The sequence below is a fragment of the Cyprinodon tularosa genome, unplaced genomic scaffold (genome assembly GCF_016077235.1).
Source record: "Cyprinodon tularosa strain WSP-4 unplaced genomic scaffold, ASM1607723v1 ctg230, whole genome shotgun sequence".
NCBI lineage: Eukaryota > Metazoa > Chordata > Actinopteri > Cyprinodontiformes > Cyprinodontidae > Cyprinodon > Cyprinodon tularosa.
Genome location: NW_024038862.1, coordinates 278972 through 303590, shown reverse-complemented (window position 1 = coordinate 303590; position 24619 = coordinate 278972). Strand labels below are relative to the sequence as shown.

The window sequence follows — 24619 nt, the reverse complement described above, 5'->3', positions numbered from 1 at the left end:
TGAGAAACGGCCTCTGTTTGCCCATTTTTGTCACAGTTGAATATATTTGGAGACTTTAAAACATGACTAAGAATTTATTGGGAAAATGTAATTGTAGCTTGAGCAGTCTGAATGTGGCCACCATTTCTTTTAAAAAGGGAACCTCTACTTTAGTCTCAGCTCTCACCTACCTCCCAGCTTTTGGCCAAATAAACTGTACAACAGCATACTAGTGCTTCCAGATTTTGAAGATGTGAATAGGATTTTTTTTATATATATATTTTTTAATCATGTAACAAAAATGCACTACTCTAATACAACCTATCACATTAAAGGAAAATTATATACATATATGATTGTGGTTTTAGCATGAAAAACACCAACATGGGGCAAATGCAAAATTTAGTAAATGCTATTCTAATCCACACCGACAGTCCTGCGATGGTTTACTATCTAACCTATATGTTGTTAATTTGAAGCTCTTGTCAAGTTATTGACTGACTGTTCTGCATCCTTGTCAGATGGTAGGTTTTAACTTAAAAAATGTCTGACTGTTGAAAAGTTTTGACTCACCTTCCCATTTGTCTGTCAAGTTATCACATATGCAAGTTTGCTTTAATAAGAGAATATGCTGTGTTTAGGAGTGAGCTGAATGACTCCAGGCAGCTTTCCTATGTTTATCTTGGCTTTAAAGGTGTTAAGAGTGCCAAATTGACAGGCTGCATCTCACATGCACATTTTCCACCTTGAACAATGCTCTGCTAAATGAAGCAAGACATCTATCTTACGACCTTATGGTCGGTGATTGATATGTGGGTAGAAGCAGAGCGTGTACGAGTGGGGTGTGTAGGGCTGTGTGGCGGGGGTGTTTGATAAAGAAAGCTTGCGTATGTGCATTGTCTTCTCAAGTTAAGAGCACAGAGAAATGCTGCTTGAGAGGCGGTTATGTACAGTCAGCAGACCTTGGGCCAGAGCCATGCCACTTTCAATCAGCTGCCTGTCTGTTTTCACAACCATACATACCCCAGTAGCCACAGATGAGAGGCCACTGACAGGGGCTGTAGAGAAAGTGGCAGTCATTGAGATATATTTACTGAGAACCGGACAGCACAGAGTTGCAGAAAACTGGAAAAGAGGGGAAAAAAAGCAAAAAAAAACACAAAAAAACACCCAATAAGAAAGGAGTTAAAAATTGTGTATCAATAACCTCGGGCACATAACATTTTATATTCCAGCATATAGAGCAGAGCTTTGCAAAAAAATCTTTTCTATTGAAAACCACATGCTTCCATCTGTCACAGAATAACCACTCTGTTTCTACTCTCCACAGAAAACCCCAGGGAATCTTGCTTCGAACCTGGCCTTGTGCGTAATGGGACGCGGATGGGCTCCGATCTCAAGCTGGGCTCCACTGTCAGCTACCACTGCGACAGCGGCTATACTCTAGAGGGAGATGCGACGCTCACTTGCATCATGGGGGGAGATGGCAAGCCGAGCTGGAACAAACCCAAACCCATCTGCATGGGTAAACACTGACATCTGGAGTTGATTGTTTGGAGCACAAACCATGTCTGAGTTTATAGATTTATCATACGTAAACATTCATGTGGTTAAATCATCATATGTTGCTTTTCTACTGAGATATGTCCTGCAGGTACATATTTGCAGAGCTGTGTGGGGTTTATTATTTTTTTTATACACATGGAGTATAATTTAATCTGAGGTTTCAGATGAGCACCCTGTTTTGCATATCTTATCTTCCATTCAGAGAAACTCTGCATCGCTCCCTGATATTTATGTGACACCACTACCACATGCAGTTTGCAAGTCCCTGGAAAGCTGGTTAAAGATACCTGACAGCAGAAACCCTGCTTCTGATTCTGTGCGTTACTTCCTTATAGCACAAAAAAGAAAAACACACCCATGGAGATGCACATGAAATAAATTAGAGCATCAAAGACAAGTTATATTGTGTCAAGTTAGAAACAGTTAAGCATATTAACTGAAACACACCAGATCATTTTTGGTATCGATAAAATGCTGTAAACAGGTATAATACAAAAGGGGGGGAAATAGCTGTATGTCTGTAATACACATAGTATACTGTTTATCTCTGTTAGCATTGATTATGTGGTTTTGAGCTGATAAATATCCATTATGCAGTTTTACATAAAAATTAGCATATTCCCTAGAATCATTGGGAAATATTTTTACCGAGAATAATTAATATGTAACTACAAAGTAGTTGAATCTCTGAGTAGAAATAGAATAACTTGAACATGTGGTTTGCATGTTAAAATTTGTATTCCAAAGAACATTTTCCCATTGAAAATGCTAGAAATAAGAAATGGTAGTTTAGCATTAATCATGTCTAAGTAATTTGCTGGGAGAATGTTGTAGAGTTGAAAATCATTACTGTAATTTCTTACATTTAAAAAAAAAAAAAATATTATCTGTGGATTACTTGAGTGCCTGCTGAAAACTAAAGTGTATTTTATGACGATTGCCCCATTCTGAAAGTTTACTGTATTTTCCATACTTTAGAATGCACTTCACTATAAGCTGTACGGGGCTATAAGCCGCTCATATCTACTGAACTGTTTCTCACATAACCTGTAGGGGGAGCTTTACCTAGGCTGTACATAGTAGGCATGAAGAAGAATGCTAGCTCCAGTTAGCTTGTTGGCTCCTAGCAGTAAGAGCTTCTACTGAAAGATGGGGCTTTGTCGGCTCTTTATTTCAGCTCTCCAGTAGTTGAGCCCAGTCTCTTCATTGCTTCGGCAGCTTTAATGAGGCAAATAAATGTCGAAATGTGTGAATTTGGGACATTTGTTCTCCACCATGCCTGTTGCTAGCATGTTCTTGTGCTAAATGTAAATTAGCCCCTTATTCTTTCATTTCCACCTTGACCCCCCCCCCCCGCCCCCGGCAGTTAGAAAAAAATTCACGGAAAAGCTGCACATTTTATAAGTTGCATGATTCAAAGCGTGGGGGGAAATGTAGCGGTTTATTGACCAGGAAAACACAATAAACAGACAGCAATGATGACCTTTTCTATACTTCATTCACTCTTAAGGAAGGACAAAGAGCCGCTTATAACAAACAGGAAGGGGAAAAACCTAATACAGGACAACAGGAGAAACTTTTCAAAATGAATGCCATCCCTCACAAGCACTTAGCTCACTATCCGCGGTGTTCATTAAAAAATAAATTACACTGTAATAACGATCTAGAAATAAGTACAATAATTCTCAAATTAAGTGTATTTTCCATTAATTTTGAGTAGGTAAATAAGATGATTTGCAAATGTGTTTAGTATTTTTACTCTTACTTGAAATAAGACAACGCAATTGTGTTTTCTTATTTTAAATGTAAATAGTCTTGTTCCATTGGAAACATGTCTCTTTTACCTCCTCAATTCAAGAACAAATGCACTTATTTTAATAAAAAATGACTTATCTAGATTTTGATTTTTTCCAGTGTAGTTTATGGGTATTTCTGCCAACTTCAGTCAGGTTTCCCTACCTTTTTGCCTGGACATCTTATTTTGCAAGAAGAGAATACCGCTGCATTTGGCTGCATTTGCTACCAAACACAGTACAAGCAGCAAAACAACACAGGAAAAAGTTTGCAACTATAGCTGCAGCAGACAAAGCCTGCAGTATGCTGACACTGACCCAACAAGGCGAGGTCCTAATGATTGTTTAGTAGTCTTGCTTTCGCTCTGCTAGTGGCATCCCAGAGATTTGTATTTGAAGGAAAGTTCTATTTATTATTTGAGTTTCATAGCTGAAGTAAATTAACCTTTTGAAGATGTTTCCATTTATTGAAATGCACCTGTACAGCATTCCAACAAAGCTCCAGGCTCTCACAGAGGGTTTTCAGGGGCTTAAACTTGAGAGAGGAAACTCTCATCACAACCAGGCTAACCCAGATGGACACTTGGAAAACATGGCAATTTCACTGTTGCAACCACCAGAGACATCTTCCATCCAAAGCCCAATCGCACAGGAAAAGTAATTTAGGAACGGTGGAATGGAGAGCATGGGGAGAGGGAGGAGAAATGGAACCGCCCCCGGTTACCTTTAGACCTTCCTTTTGTGTCTTGTTCTACTTCATGGTTTCTCTTTATGTCCCATTTTTATGTTCCTCTGCAGCACCATGTGGTGGACAGTACACTGGATTAGAGGGAGTAGTCCTGTCTCCTGGTTACCCTGGCAACTATTCCAGCTCTCGAACCTGCATGTACTCCGTGGTTGTTCCCAAGGATTACGGTAAGCACAATTACAAGCACATTTTTAATTGTTTTTCAGTCAGTCAAGTTTATTATTATTACTAAAAATAGATTAATTCAGTAGGCCCCTAGAAGCGGTGAACTGCAGTTCACTAAGCTAAATTTAACTTACTGACTTTCATCTTTTCTCACAGCTAAAAACGAAAAGAACAGATGAAAACATTGTTTTCCCAAAGTATCTGAAAATACAGTGTAAGAGGAAAAGCAGAAAGCAATCTTGTGTTAAACTGTTAGAAGCTCAGCGAGTCACTTGTCTTTTCACTTCCAATCAAGCATCTACTCCTGGGAGGGCTGTGGAATGCATATATCCCATTTTATTCTACTCATGGTGAAATCACACAGTAACTGACAAACACATTTCCACAGGAATTATAGCTGTTTGTTTTTTTTTAACTGTAGACTGGTAGAGCATTTTAATCATCATATATTTACTATTTTTATCACATACACACCTACACACACAAAGGAAAATATAATTGCCGCCTGGAAGATTCATATTTTCTCGAGTTTCACTGCTTTTTTGCCATTTCCATCTTAAAGGTCATCCTTTCCTTTCATTATCTGATCGGATACTACAGCGGCATCAAATTATTCAGAAGGCAAAACAATGCAGAATCCAGCTCAAACGAGTACATTCGAAATGTCCTTCACTTCCATCGAAGGCAACTCTCTGCTACACTTTTCTCTAACCAGCTGTTGGCATTTTCTGTGTTTTTATCTCCTGCTACTTTTTCCTCTTAGCACCAGGTTTTTAATGAGTTATCAGCATCGTGTCTCTTTTGGGAAAAGCTCCTGTCATGGTTAAATTACCCCAAATAGCATCAGCTCCTGTTTGATTTTGACTTTATTTCATTCCAGTCTTCTGAATTTTTTTTTTTTTTTGCATCCATACACCTCTCTTGAACCAAGTCATCTACATATTTCGCTCAGTTAGGTCATAGTGAGAAAAAATTGAAATGATTAAAATTGACATTTGCATTTTCCTGGATAATGACGGCTAAGCCCAAGGCAGCTCACTTTGTCGTGCAGAGAAGCAAAAGCTTTTTTTCCTTCATTCTACCAGCTTCTCATTAGGTGCATGCACCAAGCTAATAACAGGGTATTTCACTCAGTGCAGATGACTTAGTGGGTGTCATAGTGACCAATGGTTTTAACTTATTGACAACAATTCAAGAAATGTTGAAGTAAACACAGATATTAAACTAGAAAAAGATCCTCATAGCAATATCCTGTTGAAAAATAACTTATTAGGTTTATCAGACCCTATAAAAAGTGGGTAGTAGTGCAATCTTTTAAATCTGCAGCGTTAATCAGAAAAAAAAAAAAAAAAAAAAATTAGTTCTCATCTACTATTAAAATAAAACCAGATAAGCATCTTGGTTGAAACAATGAATGTCACCTAGAGGAGTTTAGCTACACATCATATGACAGACTGGCTGTCATGTTCTGACATGCCATCAGGTCTAGACAGGTGTTCTAATCCCCCCTTGTAATGTCAGTTTTTGGTTTTATTATTATACCTGCCAGCATTATCCACGATGTTTAAGGAGAGCAGCTTGATTGAAATTGTTTTTGATATCCCTTTCTTAAATCTTTATAAACCAGAGCTCTATTTTTATGGATACTTTAGCTCATTTTAGATCAACTCAAAAGAGTATCCCGTTGTTTTATTTCCTCATTGTTTCCCTGCTCTTTTTTTGTGCTTCTTTCCCAGTGGTCTTCAGCCAGTTTGCCTTCTTCCAGACTGCTCTGAATGATATAGTGGAGGTATACGATGGACCGACACAACATTCCCGTGTTCTCAGCTCACTTTCTGGAGCACACACAGGTATTAAAACATGCAGTCTTACCTTGCAGGTTTTGGTAGGAATTATGAAGACTAATAAAGAATAGTGTAGGATTTTACAAAGAAAGATAAATGTGTGATATGCCAATCTATTATAATGTATGCTGACAGATTATTTTGTCTATTCAAACAGTTAGATTGGATGCATCCTTGTGCCCCTTTAGCAATACCCTTTTGAGACCATGCTGAGACCAGTCCGAGCACAAACTGAGATAACTGTTGAGTGTAAATGGCATGCAAACTGAACTGGACTGTGCCAGACACAACAGAACCACGCTAAACTGGTACTAATTCAACCGTAGGGGTTAGCACGATTCAGTTCTTCAGATTCGTTTATCAGATAACATAGAGCACATTAGCAGACCGTGTCACCTCCTTACAGTCAGCCTCCGTAATCATGACATTTCAGACATTCAAAAAATTACTAGCGTCCCTACCATGCCACATGACTTCTAGTGATGATTCGGCTTAGTAGTGTGACGAACCTCAACGTCTGTCATTGTTTCCAGCGTCTCTAAGCCCTGATTAGACTATTGTTTGTCGTTTCCACTTCCCAAAAGCTGACTCTGTCACGTAAATCCACCAAAGGCTGCCTTCTTTGCCTGACTCTCTGCAAACAATGAAATATCACAATTATAACCAAACATAACTTCCTGAATGTTATGGGTGTCGCCATTCTAATTTGCTTGATTCGCTCCTGCAGTCCTAGACAGCAGTAGTACCTCAGATCGTCACTAGGAGGCGAGGAACCGTGCTAGCGTGGTGGAACCAGGCTCGGCACGGTTAACTGATCCAAGCCCGGTCTTAACTTGGCACGGATCAGTTTTAGACGGGTAGAGTAAATGGGGCCATAGAGTGACCATTTATTTTCAGGGTTGCGGCAAATTCTCAGCTGGATTCAGGTCGAAATTTAACTCGACCATTAGAATACATGGATATGCTCTGTTCTATCTGTTTGTTTTTAAGTGTTATGTTTGAAGTAATTTTCCACTCAAAGATGAACAGGTTTTCCTCATCTTAGCAAGTATTAATCTTCACACATCTTTTCATTCAGTCTGACCGGCACCCCTGTGTCAGCTTAAGTAAACCATCCCCATAGCATGCTGCTACCACCAACATGTTATCTTTTGTGTTTGAGCAAGAAAGTTAAATATAGGTCTTATCTGAGCAGAGCAGCTTCTTTAACCTTCATTGTGTCTTTCGTGGCTTTTGGCAAACTGTAGATTGGATTTATTACGGGTTCCATTCAAAAATGATTTTATTTGTTGCACTATGTCATTGAGGCTACATTTTTGTAACACTTGAGTACTAGTTTTCCTCCCAACAGATTCACCTACCTGAATACACAGATCTACAATCAATCATTTGACTGAATCTCTGATTTATAATCTCCTTGTCCAGCATGTCATTAGATATGGAGACCGGATTATCCATGCACAGATAAGCAGGAATAGCTTGTGCAGTGCTCCATGAAATGTTCAGTGCCCGTGACATTCTTCATCAATATAACCTTGGCTGAAACTTCTCTGGAGTTTATACCCAGACCTGTTTGATGTTCAATGAAATATATAAATATATATTTAAAAACAAATCTATATTTTATTCTAACTAACACAGTTTACCTGAACTCCATGTAAGTCTCAGAAAAAAATAGTTTTTTTTTTTTCCATTTAAATCCCTGACTGAAAAGCACTGCTGTGTAAAAGATCAGGGATAATGATCAATAATCTGCAGGTAGAAGCTATGTTAGACATTAAACACCGGGGCTTTTGGGTTTATTCCTGGCTTCAAAAACATGGCTATCAGAAAAAAAAGGTGTTATAGTATATTGATACTGCTGAAGGTAGGTATGTTGAATCAAGGCTTGTCTTAACATGTAAACCTCTGTATTAAATGGCATGCTGTACAGATTATGTTAATTTCAGAAATCCTGATAGAGAGATAACGTTTTTTTAAACTACAGTTCAACAAATCTTGTCTCATTTGTTTCACCAGCTCAAAAAAGGTCGCTTTAAACCTCACAACTAAATACATTTTCGAGTCATTGGTTGGATGTCAGCAATTATTGGCATGACTGGGAATTAAATATCTTTTCCTGGTTTTATCCATTTTAAAAAAGGATACCTAGAAACCTAAACAAACTGCTGACACAGGCAGAACTATAGGTGTTCTCCAGTGATCTGGCAAAGATCTGCACACACGTATTTCTGTCTCTTCTTGTTAGATATCATTATAAAGCTGTTCTTGACAATTTTTCACCTTGGGGGGATTTCTTTTCCAGATATAAAGTGACTTTTAACCTCAACCTACTGAAGCACAGAGATGATTCTCAGCTTTTTTTAAATGTTTCACTTTCTCTATCATTTGGTAATGGAATCCGTTTCACCCACTTTAATGTTGCACATAATGCGCTGATAGCTAATTATAAGATTCTTTTTTATCCTTATCCGGTTTTCTTATTACACTTTAGAAGGGTTTCTCACAGTTTTCTGAATCTGTTGTCATGGTTCAGAGGAGACATTCACTTAACCAATTAACAATGTAGTGACTTGTTTCATTAGTTAGAATGATCTGTGTGGCTGTTTATAGGTGCTGTTAACATGTGTTTGGACTGATTTTGTGTCTGTAATTTAGGGAAGAGACAGAAAGCTAACAGTTGTTTGGTTTGCATTGTGGCAAGCCTGTGGACATTTAAAGTGTGCACACTGAAGGACTGGTGTGGACATGTCCCCACCAATAATTTCAATACATAGACTTTGACAATATGTGGGACAAATTTCTAAATTTGATTTTGCTGCTTTTGAAGGAGGATATTCACTAATGTAGCTGAAACAAAAAGCATCAGTCAATCAGTCCACATTTTTCTTGATGGATTGATGAATGGATGAATGAAACTGAAATTGTGTACATACTAGGGAGGCATGATATATTGCGGTTTGCATTGGAATTGGCTGTAATTCATCCTTTTTTTAAATACATTATTGTCTAACTACCTATAAATATAAATATCAATGTATTTTGGTTCTTTTGTGTTCTCAACAATAGGAAAGCATTCAGTAAATATATGTTTCAGCAAATCTTTGGAAATTACAAACCCTATTGAAAGTGTTGGTGTCGAGTAACTGTAGGCACATCAGCCCCCCCTCTCTAAGAGTTTCCCCACCAACTTTTATCACAAAGTTATACCCTTGAAAGTTTGCATCAACTTGTGTAAATATTTGCACCAATATAGACGTAAATTCACTTTACTGTGAGTAGAGTGAGTTGTCTCTTGTTTTTCCACTTCCATTTCTGTTTAAGATTTCTAAGAAAAGCTCTGTCTCCAATTTCACTCCCTTTATTCAAAGTTTGCAAATCAGCCTTTTCATGCTGTTGTTGTATATCTTGGTGAGCAAGACTTTATAGAAATGTCCTGAGCCACACGGATGTAAAATAGTGCATTTAGACTTAGACTTTTACATTAAATCTACCTGGATTACTTAAAATTGGAAAGAACTCCGTGTCCTGGCACTAATCTGGCTTTTAAACATACATCCATGAAAAAAGAGGAAAATTAGACCATAGTTTGTCGTCAGTTTTGTTTTAAGGTCCAGTATAACTAAAGGAAAATTGGTTTTGGACAAATATAATGATTACAGCAAAGGTAGCCCATTAGATTTTAATTAAAGAGCTGAAATCTAACCATTTTTTTTCCCCGTCTTGATAATGACCATAATCAGTTACGGTTTTACATCAATAGTTATGGCATTGTACTAAAAACAAATGCTTTTAGGTATTCCATGTTTTCTTTGTGTATATTTTATTCACATATACACACAGGAGTTGGCAGCTGACTGCATTACCATTGATTATGGTGAAAAAAACGATTCAACTTGTCCATACACTTTCTTTTTCTGCTTAATCAATCCCAAAATTTGTCCTAATGTGTTTTTAAGATAATCGTCCGTTGGAACAACCAAATATGTCCAATTCTAAATTGTCAATGTCATATACACTGATTTGGTTGATTGCTCGAAAAAAACATCCAGATCAGGAAAAATCTGCTTCAGAACTATTTCCCTTACAAACAACTGTGATTTACAGCTGCTGACGTGGATAAGCCAAATGCCTAACTGAAAAAATCTTTATCACCAGGCAAGGCAAAGATTGATGTATTTAACAGGAATGTTTGAAAGTGTCAAGGTAAAGCTTTCTGAACACTGTTTCAGCTTTTCCAGCATGGTGGACTCAACATCGAGCTATTGCATGACCCTCTTTCACTGTTACACATGTATTGCGAAATTAAAAAAGACCTCTAATTTCTTTAAATTTGAGTTCAGATCAACATCTAGTTGACAATATCAGATGCTCCAACAGAGCAATGATATCAAACACATCAGGACTGATGCTCCCAACTAGGGCTGGGCGATATGGAAAAAAAACTATATCACGATATGGATTATTTTATATCACGATAACGATATATATCACGATATACCACAACTGATGTTGCATTTTATGTTTTCATAGTCCGTCAGATGGACAGGGTTGAAAAAAATCTTTCATCGCCTATTTTTTACCCATCATCTTGTTTCCTAATATGAGAATCCCAACCCCAAACCAAGAACACCAGTTATGCAATTTGCGGCCATGACAGTGAACAGTATAGAATCTTGGCTATTGCGCTGCAGTAATTAATCATTTAATATTCGTTTGTTATTGACATTTTATAAAATTCCAAGGCCAGGTTTTTCTCGTCTTTCACTTACCTTGTTTTCCACTAGGAGGGTCCAGTCCTTGATGAAATGGATGGTGAGACTCATATAAGGCTGTGTTGCTCTACTCATCCACATGTCCGTAGTCAACGCATAATGCGTCGCACCACTGCGTACCTCTCTCTCCACTTCAGCCCGACAACTAGCATATAAGCCAGGCAGCTCCACTTTACTGAAATGTTTTCGACTAGGCATCACATATCTGGGATCGATGGTACGGACGAGGTCCCGAAAGCTGTCTTTCTCGACTATGTAAACGGGGCCATGCCTTTACAGATATAGCGTGAAATAGCACCTGTGATCTGCTTGTGTCGCTGAGACGTCTTCTCATATTGTGATCCTTGGGCGAATGCTTCCTTAAGCTTCGGCTGTGAGAATTTCTTTCCAGTGCTTCCTGTATTTTCATCCCTTGTTTGTTTTGATCGGAGTGGTTGTAGTTTCCCGTGTTCTTGTTCATGATTTTTCTTTAGGTGGTAAAAGAGGCCGGAAGTATTTGCATCAGCCGCTGGAACGGCTTTGCTGCACAGTTTACATATCGGCTGCATTTGTTCTTTATCAGATGGCTGAAATCCGAAATATAACCAAACAACCGAGCTGCCTCCCCTTTTGGGCAAAAGTGGTGTTTGTTGTTTCTGTGACCTGGCAACTGTTTCGGACTCTGTAACCGCTGCTGTGGTAACATCTTCTTGGGTGTCCATCATTCATTTTTTTTCAAGCCAGAAAGAAATTTCGCGGGCTCTCTCCGTCAGTAATGTCGCAAACGTATGGTGCAAAGCCGCGTGACGTAAAGCGGTGTAGTGTCGCAAAACCACGTTCTCTTCACATTATCTTTTTATTCTCTTTTTTTTTCGTTATATACACTTAGAGTTTGCATAGCAAAAACGCAAAATGTTATATTAACAAATTATATTAAAATGTATATTAGCAGTAATAATAATAATAAAAAAGTTTATCACGATAGAAAAAATAGAGGAGAAAGGTCACGATAGACATGTTTCTCTCGTCCTCACGATATATATCGCCATATCGCCCAGCTCTACTCCCAACAGTATTGAAAGTACATAGACTATATAAAATATGGTTCTGTTACATAGATTTGAAGCTTTTTGAATTAGCCATACTGAAGCTGCACTAATAAGATAAACATTTCTTTTGTTATCAGTTCAAAACTTCAAAAGAATAATAATGTCACCCATTAAACAAGGATGGTAAAAATGCATCATTAGAGGCATTCAAAGAATATATAATTAATGTCAATATTGAAGAATATTCTGATTAATACTCTAACCTCAAATACCTGGTTTTAGTAAACAAAGTGACTTAATTCCTACTAGAACCTACATTTAATATGACACGGATTATATTAAAGTACACATAACTATTTATGTTATGATTTAGCAAACTGCAAACCAAAAATGTGTGTCCTGTTTAAGGTTTTACCACAGCATACAGCTAATGAAATAAATAATGTGTTCCATTTTAAGGTTCATAACTAGGCAGGCAATTAGACGATTCTTCATGAGAACTGAGACGATAAAGGTTAACAGCTTGAGAGCTAATTATTTGTTTTATTTGTGAAGAAATGATAAATATTCCAGTTGTCAAAATGTGCTACTGTACAAACGAAACAGCTGAGAGGTTTAACCTTTCAAGATCTGTTAAGTGAGACAGTTTTCCTGTTTGGTTGAGCTCTCTAGCTTTGGGAGTCTACAAAAGCAAAATAAATTCTTTGATTTTAGTTTAACAAAGCCTTAGAAAAGCCAGTTTATAGCTCAATAAACAAGATAGTGTAATAACTGAGCTCTTTGTTTGAAAGGTTCACTGTGTTATTTAACAAGACATAGCAGATCTGATCCACTTTATCCAGAAAACAGAAACATCTGCGCGGCACTAGCTGCTGTGTACCTGGCATTTAATCAGGTATAAACCAATGTTGTAACCCCTTTTAAATTTATGTGCTGATACCTAGAGATAAAGTTACACAGATCTTACAAATCCCACTTTATGTCAATATCTATTAAGTGTTATGAGCCCGTTTTTCTTTTGTTTTTTTTACTTCTTTTTGTTTTTACTGAATATTGATGTAGTATTTGTCAGGCTGAGTAAATTACAGTAATCAAAACACAAGCCAATTCTCTGTGATTAGTTAACCTTAGAAAGCACTTATTCAGACTAATGCATTCAACAATATGTTAGTTTTTCTTAAATGTCTATGAAAGCCAATCTTTGAGAAGAAAAGGCAATGATTGTGAATTATTTGGGACAAACAGAATAAAAGAAGAAAGGGAAAGAAGAATAAATGAACAATAAAAGGTGGGAATTAGAAAAGGCGACAGCATGTAGGCAAGATTGGATGAAAAGACTGAATAAAGAAATCAAGAAGACTTATCTAAATGCAAATGTTGCAAACTCATTGGGAAAAAAAAGCAATTTCCACCCTCGTGGTCATCTAACATGGGGGACTGAGGAGTCTATTAAAGTTTGACCAGTTATATTGCCAGTGTGCATTTGCTGTTTCAGTTTCACTGGTAGCATGCTGCTAATTTAATTCAGACCTTTGTTTCTAGAAAATGTAAAATCTGCTTCCTGTAGCTCCCACGGGGCTTCCTTCTTTCTACACCAAAGCTGATAGAGTTGATGCAACAGCTGGAGCCATAATTTCCCGCATTATTCTTTGCAATGACAGTATCTGAATCAACTCCCATTGAATTTCCATAAACGACTTCCAGCCAAAGTCAACTCTGTCCTTGTCAGCCGTACATATGCCAAAGTGGAAAATAATTTAAGGCAAAACTGGTTCGGAGCTGGAAGGTAGCCACAAGTCTAATGAGTTACATGCTGACATGTGTTTGGTGTGTATGTAGGAATACCTACCATGCACAGCAAATTATCAAGCACCATCCCAATGACAATCTTTTGAAAGTGCTTCTTCTAATAAACCAACTAGCACACCTCAGCAGCTCTGTGCAGAAAATGGAGCAGTTCCAATAAGGATACTTGACCAGCTCTATGAGCTAGGGACCAAGTGCATTCTATTAAATTTGCAGAAACAAAATGTAAGCAAGACTTATGCACACAAATATAGACTCACTAGTTCACACATATGTGGCCTCTGGGGTTAAGCATGTCTGCCTCCCACTAGAGTGTGACAGCAAGCAGACATAGAGTAATGAGATTCGCTGCAGAGAGCCAGTCAGCAGCTCAAAGAGAAGAAGGCAGAGAGGCGGGGATTTAGATTCCCACACTTCATATCATGTTTGTTGTCATTTAACAATTTCTCCACCACAAGTGCTGGATTTGCTGTGAGTAATTACACTTTGCTATTGAGGAAGAAGCGTCATATCAAGGCGTACAATAAAACCATATTTTCTAACTATGTTTTTATCAATTGTTAGAACTCTGATATCTGTTTTTAAAAAGTGCCTTGTCAAAGTATTAATGACCCGAGATAGTTTAAACTTCCCCTATTAAGCACAAAGTATTTCAAAGCTGTGGAGTGTAAGAAAAAGTAAAGCCATATTTCAATAGCCTTTAATGAAGCTTTTTTTACAAAGACTAGTTGTGTGGAATGCACTGCTAAATATGTCCATTCAGATTCTTCAACCTGAGGTCTGGATCTTTGTTTCTACCATTAATTTACCTTTGGCCTCTTGGCTGCTTATCTGGTCAATGCTTTACTGTCTGGCTGGTCAGGTTAAGCGAACAGCCATGTTTTGGGGGTAAGTTTCACATCTTTCAGATGATAGCTTGACTAACTCTGTTTTAAATCTCTCTTCAGCTTAACTTGACCAGAAAAACTGCTAAATACTGACACCCTAATTTGTTATCAATTTGTTTTAAAATTAGTTTGCAGTTAAACTTTTCTTTCTCTTAGCTTATTATCTTTTTGTTATAATCATTTTGATCATTGTTTTATACTCTCTAATGAAAACGACTCAAAATCATTGTTTTTATTTTTAAAAAATGACTAGATTTTCACAATGTTAGAAAACTTAGCAAACTACATTAGCTCATCCAGACTGGTCTATATGCACATTTCATTAATCTTGGTCAGTTTGCTTTCAGTTTTATATATTTTTTTCCTCAACTCTGCTGATCATTTAATGTTTCATTGTGTAGTGCTACAAGCAGGAGGTAAAGATATATTTATAAGAAAAAAAAAATCACTCTTGATCTTGTTTGCATGGAAGAGAAGTATAGCCAACGATGTGGTCCCTTCATTCAGGTCTTGAGTTTCTGCCCACATTACTAAATCAGATGCAGATACTTCAGATATAATGTCAACAAATACAAGGAATTTCACCTGACATTAGTTATTGATCTGATTTTACAAAAGCAGGACAGAGTTAGGTGCATGTCACAAATTCTTAATATCAAGAAAACATTTGGCAGTTAGGCTTAACTGGAAGTCTGGGTAATACACCAGCAAGGTTTATATTGCAAAATCAGTCTTAATTGTGTTTTCTTTAGTTCTCAACTAGACAATTAGATAGGATTTAATGAAAAAAAAAATGCAATACAAAAATGAAGAAAACTAAATTATATTAATTTGATGTCTGAAACTTCTGTGCAACTTCACAATACTATCTAATAAAGATTTGCAATATTTTTTTATGTAAATAGAAGAAGAGTATGCAACTTGGTTTGAGTTCAACAATTTATTATTATTTTTTAATAAAATGGAGAGGTGGTTCCCTAGTAGTTAGAGCATAGAGCTTAGAATCTTTAGGTTCTGAGTTTGAGCCCCACAGATTGCCACTCAGGTTCCCTGAGCCAGATTCTTAACCCCAGGCAATTCCTCTGCCGATGCACAGTGGCAGCCAAAACAAAACAAACAAACAAAAATAATAGCTTGCCTGCGTGAATTGTGTCCTAGTGGGTGGAGCAGTGCGTTTGTGCTTTGAGAAGGTTGCAAGCAGCCAGTTCGATCCCGACAGCTGGCACTCTGGGTCCCTGAGCAAGACCCTTAACCCCTGATTGCTCGCCAGCCACCGCACAGTGGCAGCCGCATCTTAAACCATGGAGTGAATTTCTCCATTGTGAGATCAATGATGTTCAGATATTAATCATTAATTAAAATAGTTGAACATTTCACTAATGATTATCTTCTTTTCGCCATTAAATGTGTTTTAAATAATCTAAAATTAGAATAAAGTATCCAATTCGAGAATCAACTTTTCCATTTAGGATACATTTTCTGACATTCCTGAATCTAAGGTTTGTCGAGAAAAAAAAAAAAAAAAGAAAGAATTTGAATCTTTGTTGTACTCCTACTTGTATTCTGCTTCATCTGGGAAAAGGTCGCAGGGGCAACAGTCCCAACAGAGATTCCCAGACTTCCCTCTCCCCAGACACCTCCTCCAGCTCTGCTGGGGGGAAGCCTGTGGCACTCCATGGTCAGGCAAAAGGCCTAGTCCCTCCAGCATGTCGTGGTTCAGCCCTATCCCCTGTCTCCTCCTGGTTGGACAGCCTGGAGTGTCAAGGTATCCAGGGGGCATCCAGAAAAGATGTTTGTGCCATCTTACCAGACTTCTATCGATGTGGAGGAGAAACGACTCTACTCTGAGCCGCTCCCAAATGACCAAGCTCCTCACCCTGCACAGAAAGCTAATTTCAGCTGCTTGTATTTGGGATCTCATTATTTTTATCGTGATCCAGATTTCATGACCATGGGTTAGGGATATAAACATAGACGGACTAGTAGATCGAGAGCTTTGTCTTTTTGTTCAGCTCTCTCTTCATCATGACAGACCTGGGGAAAACTCCTGCTCTGCATGTACAGATACCTGATAGACCAGTGTATAGGTCTACCGACTAACAGGCCACCGGGAGGCACACAGTCAAATACCTTCTCCAGGTTCACAAAACACATATGGACCAAATGGGCAAAGTCCCAAACACCCTCAATAACCCTGCAGAGGGTGTAGAGCTGGTCCACTGTTGCACAGCCAGGACGAAAATTCACACTGCTCCTCCTGAAGCCGAGGTTTGGCAATCAGTCAGACTCTCCTCTCCAGGACCCTAGCATAGGCTTTCCTGAGAGTATATTTTTGGAACACACCCTCCAGTTTCCCCTTCTTATGCAGAGGAACCCCCACTGCGTTCTGCCATTCCAGAAGTACTGCTTGTGAACTCCAAGTTATGTTGATGAGATGCGTCAGCCGTAACAGACAAACAAAATTCAGAGCTCTATGGTACTCGGGGCGACTCCCATCCACAGCAGAAGCCTTGCCGTTGTGGAGTTTTTGACCACCTTGGTGACTTCAGCCGGTGTAATGCACAAATCCAGCCCTGGGCACCATGTATTTTTTTACACAAAGTATTCCTTCCACTCTCCAAATATATCCTCGTTCAAGGTTGGCAGCTCTCCAATTATACTGAAAACGGTGTTAGCAAAGCACTGCTTCCCCCTCCGGGGGTGCTGGTTTAAAGAATCGCATTGAGGCAGCCAATAATCTTTCCCCATGGCCTCTCCAAACTTCTCCAAGGCCCAGGTTTTTGCCTCTGCTACAACAAGTGAAATGAGATGCCTGGCCTTACGGTACATGCTTGCTACCTCAGGAGTCCCACAAATCAAACAGGCTTCTTCATCTTGAGCCACACCAGATGTTCCCAGCAGACCCTCACTACTCGTTGGACCTGCCAAGTCTGTACATCCTCTACCACAGTATCCAGCTCACCACCAACATACGACTACAAAGTCTATCATCGACCTCCTGCGTGGGGTGTCCTGGTGCCAAGTGAACTGATGGCTTTTGCCTGAACATAGTTCTCATTATAGATAATCTGTGACTTGCACAGAAGTCCATTAATGAAAAAAATTTAGAGTCAGATCTGGGGGTCTGTTCCTTCCAATCATGTGTATCCAGGTGTCACCCCAGCAGAATGTTTGAATCCCCTGGAGGGGTACTATTTCTCAAATGAAATAAACATTTTTATTTGATTTCTATAGTTTTTATTAATGAAGTCTATGCTTTTAAAACTATGAAAAAAAAAGACTTTAAGTGCAGCTTTACACAGAGATCAACTTTCTCTATTGCCTGTACGTTAAGCTAATTGTGGTAATTTCTTCGGTAGTTCCTTAATCATCTTTGTTTCATTTTTACACATGATATTTCCTGAAGGTTTTCTAAATGTTGTAACATAAATGTTAAAAAATTGGTTCGGGCTTCCTTAATGCTTTTGTTATTGGTTGTTTTCAACCAGTAAGACCAGCAGTTAAAAACGCAGGGCAGTATAAGACATCATTGCTGTCTTACTGATTTACAGTATAAGAGTCTTCAAAATGGAAGCAAAAGGTTTTTATGATTAAAGTGCTCACTTAAATGTAGTCTTAAAAATCATAAAGATAGACAGGTTACTGTCTCTCCCTCTAGGGAAGGAACAGACAAGCAGATGAGCTGCGAGGCAGTTTTTAATGTCAAAAAGGATGGAAGAGAGCATATAGAGTTAATTGCAGTAAAAGCTTAGCCCATAGCTCTGTCTAGAAGATAAACAGGGGTAAACAGTGAGAAACGGGCCTGACTCTATTATCTATAATTTAAGTTGTTGATGGCAGAATAGCTTCACCATTCAAAGCCACATGCTGGCAGTAAACAGGTAGCATTTCCCTGGGCTGTGTTTCCTTTGACGTATAATGTTGTGGGATTTTGATTCAGAAAGATCTCATAACATCTTGCCAGGTAGGACTGTACCACTGATTACTGATTATTTAGTCCCTATTCTCAAATAAAACATTGCCGAGAAGCCATACATTTCCCTTAGGTTTCAACAGTATCAACCTGCAAATCAGTACATAAAAAAATACATGAATTGGCAGTATTCTCCAAAGATATTAATGTTGTGATGCAGCAGCGTATGTTGCTTGAAACTGTTTTTCTTCCTCTTTCCTTGCAGAGCTCAGAGTGACTCATGCAGTATATCTACAAGATATACAAACTAATAACTCAATTTTTTATTTTTTTACTGTTTGTACCCATTATAAAATGGGTACAAAAAGGTTGCCCTTTTCTAAACACCTGCTTTCCCTCTCAGGTGAATCGTTGCCATTAGCGACCTCCAATCAAATCCTGATTCGCTTTACAGCCAAAGGCCAATCCAGCTCCAGAGGATTCCATCTGGTTTACCAGGGTAAGTGTGGCACTCCGTCATATAGCCTCTCTTCTGCTTTGGGAGACTTGTGAATCTTAACTGAATGAATTAACATCTGTCTTTGTTACTTGAGGGGGGAAAAAAAGAAAAATAGTATGGCTGAGAGGATCTCTATTTTCTTTTATTGTTTTCCTTAAACTATTTTCTGTAGCTGTATTGACATTTACAATGGGTATCTAAAGGCAAAGTCAACACTTGAGGAACTATGGTGAATAAATAATTCAGTCCAACATTTTTTATTCTAAGTAAAATAATGGACTTTTTGTTTTTTTTTATATTTTCCTGGGATCCTTGGATCATTCCCCGTATTCTTTTATATTAGTGTAAGAATTTTTAAAATGAAATGCCTAGTTTATTGTTGTTTATCTTAACATATTTACTAAAAGCCATGCCATCCCATCTTTCTTTTCTGTTCATAGCTGTGCCGAGGACTAGTGCCACCCAGTGCAGTTCGGTCCCTGAGCCGCGAAACGGACGGCGAATGGGCAACAACTTTGCTGTTGGAGCAGTTGTCCGATTTGAGTGCAGCCCAGGCTACGTACTGGAGGGATCAAGTGCCATCGAATGCTTAACAGTTCCCAATGCACTTGCACAATGGAACAGCTCCATACCAAGCTGCATTGGTAGGAAATCACTACAGCAAACAAGCACATGCGAGGGCAGATCAACCATTCTTACCAGTTAGCAGCCTCTGAATACTTATTGCAGTCTTTTTCTAAGATATTTTTGTTTGTTTTTTAACAAGCCTTATATCTTATGCAGTGTATTTGGGTATCATCGGATGCCCTTATAGTTCAGACCACATATGTTAACTACAGACAATCAGATTGAGTGATAAAGAGAGATTTAAACAGGAGGCGCACAGGTGCAGGCCACGGGTCAGAAATACACACAGATATAAACAGATGTGTTAACATGGACAGTATTTACAATGATACATGGTCCTCACAAGCAGGACATAAAAAAAGCAGATGTTGCCGCCAGATGTGTAACAAAAAGCCAGAAAGGCTAATCTTATCAATATGAATGACCCCTCAGTAGTAATGATGCTGGGTACACTCCACATCACACTTGTATGCTGATAAAATTAGGAAATTAGGAATGGTACCTAACATAGTTTGCTATTTTTTATAACTTTTCTTTATAAGTCTAAATGGGAAATTTAAGGATTAAAAAATTTTATTTAAGTCTTTTTTGTAGTAGTTGAAATTTACCGTACACATTAAATCCACAAATTTCAATATGTTTTATCTATTGGTATTATCCTGTTGGCACATAGGAACCAACAAGCAGACCAGTTAAGCATTAGAAATATGTTGTTTCCAAATTCTGGCCTACATTTGTATGAATTTTGTTTTACTATTATATATTGAGACAATAACCACTGCAATATTCTCCCTTGAAAAATGACCAAATCAATACTAAAAAAGAAGAACAAAGTCCATCTGTTAACCACTGTTCTCATTTAGGCCTTAGAGATTTGTTGGCAAATATTAATAAACTGTGTAATAAGGAATCAGCAAAAATATAAGTAAATAAAGTTATGGGGTCAGGCTTAGGTTATAAAAAATATCCCTAAGATTGTACCCAGCATTCCTCTATCAGCAGAAAATAGAGTGTAGTTCAACCATGAAAGCTGAAGAAAACTCTCCCACCATGAAACGTGGTGGCAGCATGATAGCATCATTCTGTGTTGATGCTATTCTTGAGCTTGGACAGGAACGGTGGATTGAGCCAAATGCATGGCAGTCCTTAGAGAAAACTGTCAAAGACTCAAAGATAAAGTAGAGAAGTCCCCCCTTAAGCTTTAAAACAAGAGTATGGTGCTAAACTTATAACCAGAGATACAACAATGTTTAATTCAAAACATATCCATGTGTTTAAATGACTGTCCAGAATTCAATTGATTTTGAAATATCCAACAAAATACAAAAAAATGCTTTTTATATGCTCTCCACCCAATTAAGAAGGAGCCTGAGCATTTTTCCAACTAAGGGGTTGAATCTACAGTGTCTGGAAGTGCAAAATTGCTCCAGATATAACCCTAAACATGTCATATAGTGTATACTGCATATAATGCATCACCTCCATTAAGTGTCAGACTATAATTATTCCTATAAGTATAAACTTCCTTTTGCTCTGAATGCAAATACTATATTTGGTCAATTAGACACACCTACTTTTACTTGCAATTTCAGTACTACTGATACTACTGTGCAGGAGGTCAAAGCACACAGGATATTTCGCATAGTGGTGGTTTAATGGATCTAGAGAAGCATTAACTTAAAAACCAGCATGTTATTTCAATAAACAGTGTTTACATTATTGCTGTGTTTTTAAATCATCCTTTCTTTCCACAGTTCCGTGCGGCGGAAATCTAACCCTTCGAACTGGCACCATCCTCTCACCTGGATACCCTGAACCTTACCTCAACAGCCTTAACTGTGTGTGGGAAATTACTGTCCCTGAAGGATCAGGGATCCAGGTTTGTTTTTTTTTTTTTTGGCTTATTTTCTTTGTATTTTCACACCTCTCTGAAGTCACTGGATTGTCATGCAAGGATAAAATGTGATGATTTCTAACAGCACAATATAAATGACAATAAATCAGAAATCTGCATTTATCTAGACTTCCTGTACGTAAAAGAGATAACCTTTACACGTAATAGAGATACTGTAATCATCATCTTTAATAATAAAAGGATGTACATTTTTGCCTCCTACTTTTCTATAGAATATTTATTTTTTGTGGATTGATCTGGTTTTTCTCCCTTAGTTCTCACAATGCCTGTCAAAAGTAAAAGGAGTTAGAAGTTATTAATACATATGAAGACATTTCAGAAAAAAACAGTATAAGCCTTTAATTGGATTTGTGGTTTGGTTTTCCGAAACCTTAATAATGAAGCTTTATGCCGTCAACTATTTCATTTTCTCTGGGAACAGCACAGTAATAACAAAGGAACCTTGTTCAAACTCAAAAAGTAATTCTAAAAATGTATTTGCCCGAAACCTGAGATTCCACAACTTTAAAATTATTTTCTATTTCAATGCTTCTTTAATTACATCACCTTTCTTATTTCGGTCAGTTTGCAAGTAGTGCTTGATGGGAACCTGCTGGAACTTGGGCTAGGTCCCAGCGGACGTGCCTAGAGGAAGGTTTTTTAGCCTATGTTTCAGCCTTTGTATTTAATGACCTCAGCGCTGTCCCCAAGCTATTAGCTCTTCCTTCTTAGCTCACTGTCCTTGCAGGTCAAATACACGACAGGCCACAGGTCCATTTAGCATGCTTCTTTCCGCACAAACTCTACTAGTGATTGGATTTTAAATGAATGAAAATTTAGAAAAGGTGAGCTACTTTATCTACAGTTTAGCAAATTAAATAGTCAATAAAAACATGATGAACTAAAAGTTGAACTTATAGGTTTATTCTGTTTCTTAAAACACAGGCTCCCTCTCCTTGGCTGCTCTTTTTACTTTACTTGCTTTGGGCTCTATCGCCACTGCTCTTTTCTACCATTTACCAGAAACGCATTAGATTGGAGTGTCTCGATCCGAAAGAGAACTTAGAGGAGCGAGGTGCCTTGTTGGCACATTTGCTGCGGCCCCCTAATGAAAGATCAATCTCTGATCTGCCTCGTCTCCCCAGAAACCCAGTTCTCCAGAGCCCCTGCAGCCCCTTTAATTGGCTCATATCCGATCTATAACCATCACAGGCAGCTGAGAAGGCAGAGGAATGGGTGTGTGAGAGGAACTGAAAGGGAGGCTTGGAGAAAGTGGAAAAATGAGGGATGACAGAGAATACTGCATGAGCGTATATATATTTTAAAGCAACGTCTAAGGGCAATGTTCCAGCCAAATTCCCTCATATGGTTTAGAATAAATTATTTCAATCTAATTTATCTGAACCTGTAGTTCTTACACAGATACTTGTTTTTCTTACTAACAAATTTTATGTGACAAACTTTTTTATTGTTAAACTAGTATTTACTTTGTTTTCATAGATCCAAGTGATCAGCTTCGTCACTGAGCAGAACTGGGACTCACTGGAGGTCTTTGATGGAGGTGACAACACTGACACACTGCTTGGAAGCTTCTCCGGTAAATATAATTCTACTTCTAATTCATGCAAGAGGCAATATATAGTGTCCCAGTCAGATTACATGAAGTAGAAGTAAACAGCCATCTGCATTTATGAAACATAGGAAGGGCTTTTTTGATTTCAGGGGATCTCGAAAGTCTTTCCTAATTCTTAAACATGCGGCTTACTCTGCCAAAAAGAGGCCTTGCTGCAAGAATTATGCTTCTAGAATGATGACAAAATTGAATCAATGAATTCGTCTAAATTAAAGAAGAGACTATTTTTTTACACATATTAAAATGTAGAGGGTTAAAGTAACATTAATTTGCTCCAACTGCTCCTTAAAATACTATTAATCATCTCACTCAGTCTCCTTGTACAGGTGCTGGTCATAAAATTAGAATATCATGAAAAAGTAGATTGATTTCAGTAATTCCATTTAAAAAGTGAAACTTGTATATTATATTCATACATTACATACAAACTCATATATTTCAGATGTTTATTTTGTTTAATTTTGATGATTACAAATGACAACAAATGAAAATCTCAAATTCATCATATCAGAAATTTAGAATATTACTGAAGACCAATAAAAACAAAGGATTTATAGAAATGTTGGCCAACTGAAAAGTATGAACATGAAAAGTATGAGCATGTACAGCACTCAGTATTTAGTTGGGCCTCCTTTGGCCTGTATTACTGCAGCAATGCGGCGTGGCATGGAGTCGATCAGTCTGTGGCACTGCTCAGGTGTTATGATAGCCCAGGTTGCTCTAATAGTGGCTTTTAGCTCTTCTGAATTGTTGGGTCTGGTGTATTGCATCTTCTTCTTCACAATACCCCATAGATTTTCTATGGGGTTAAGGTCAGGAGAGTTTGCTGGCCAATTAAGAACAGGGATACCATGGTCCTTCAACCAGGTACTGGTAGCTTTGGCACTGTGTGCAGGTGCCAAGTCCTGTTGGAAAATGAAATCTGCATCTCCAAAAAGTTGGTCAGCTGCAGGAAGCATGAAGTGCTCTAAAACTTCCTGGTATGTGGCTGCGTTGACCCTGGACCTCAGAAAACACAATGGACCAACACCAGCAGATGACATGGCACCCCAAACCATCACTGACTGTGGAAACTTTACACTGGACTTCAAGCAACGTGGATGAAGTGCCTCTCTTCTTTTCCTCCAGACTCTGGGACCTTGATTTCCAAAGGAAATGCAAAATTTACTTTCATCAGAGAACATGACTTTGGACCACTCACCAGCAGTCCAGTCCTGTTTCTCTTTAGACGCTTCTGACGCTGTCTGTGGTTCAAGAGTGGCTTGACACAAGGAATGCGACAGCAGAAACCCATGTCTTTCATACGTCTGTGTGTGGTGGTTCTTGAAGCACTCACTCCAGCTGCAGTCCACTCTTTGTGAATCTCCCCCACATTTTTGAATGGGTTTTGTTTCACAATCCTCTCCAGGGTGCGGTTATCTCTCTTGCTTGTACACTTTTTTCGACCACATCTTTTCCTTCC

At 38.2% G+C, this 24619-nt stretch overlaps 1 protein-coding gene across 1 annotated transcript in view; it reads left to right on the top strand.

Annotated features, from left to right (window-relative positions):
- Window positions 1–24619, top strand: part of csmd2 (CUB and Sushi multiple domains 2) — a 375721-nt gene that overhangs the window by 261232 nt on the left and 89870 nt on the right. The window contains exons 31-37 of the mRNA XM_038286837.1: window positions 1310–1504; window positions 4137–4253; window positions 5988–6101; window positions 18908–19003; window positions 19444–19647; window positions 21385–21509; window positions 23025–23121. Of these exons, the coding sequence (XP_038142765.1) occupies window positions 1310–1504; window positions 4137–4253; window positions 5988–6101; window positions 18908–19003; window positions 19444–19647; window positions 21385–21509; window positions 23025–23121 (948 nt within the window). The remainder of the gene's footprint in view (window positions 1–1309; window positions 1505–4136; window positions 4254–5987; window positions 6102–18907; window positions 19004–19443; window positions 19648–21384; window positions 21510–23024; window positions 23122–24619) is intronic.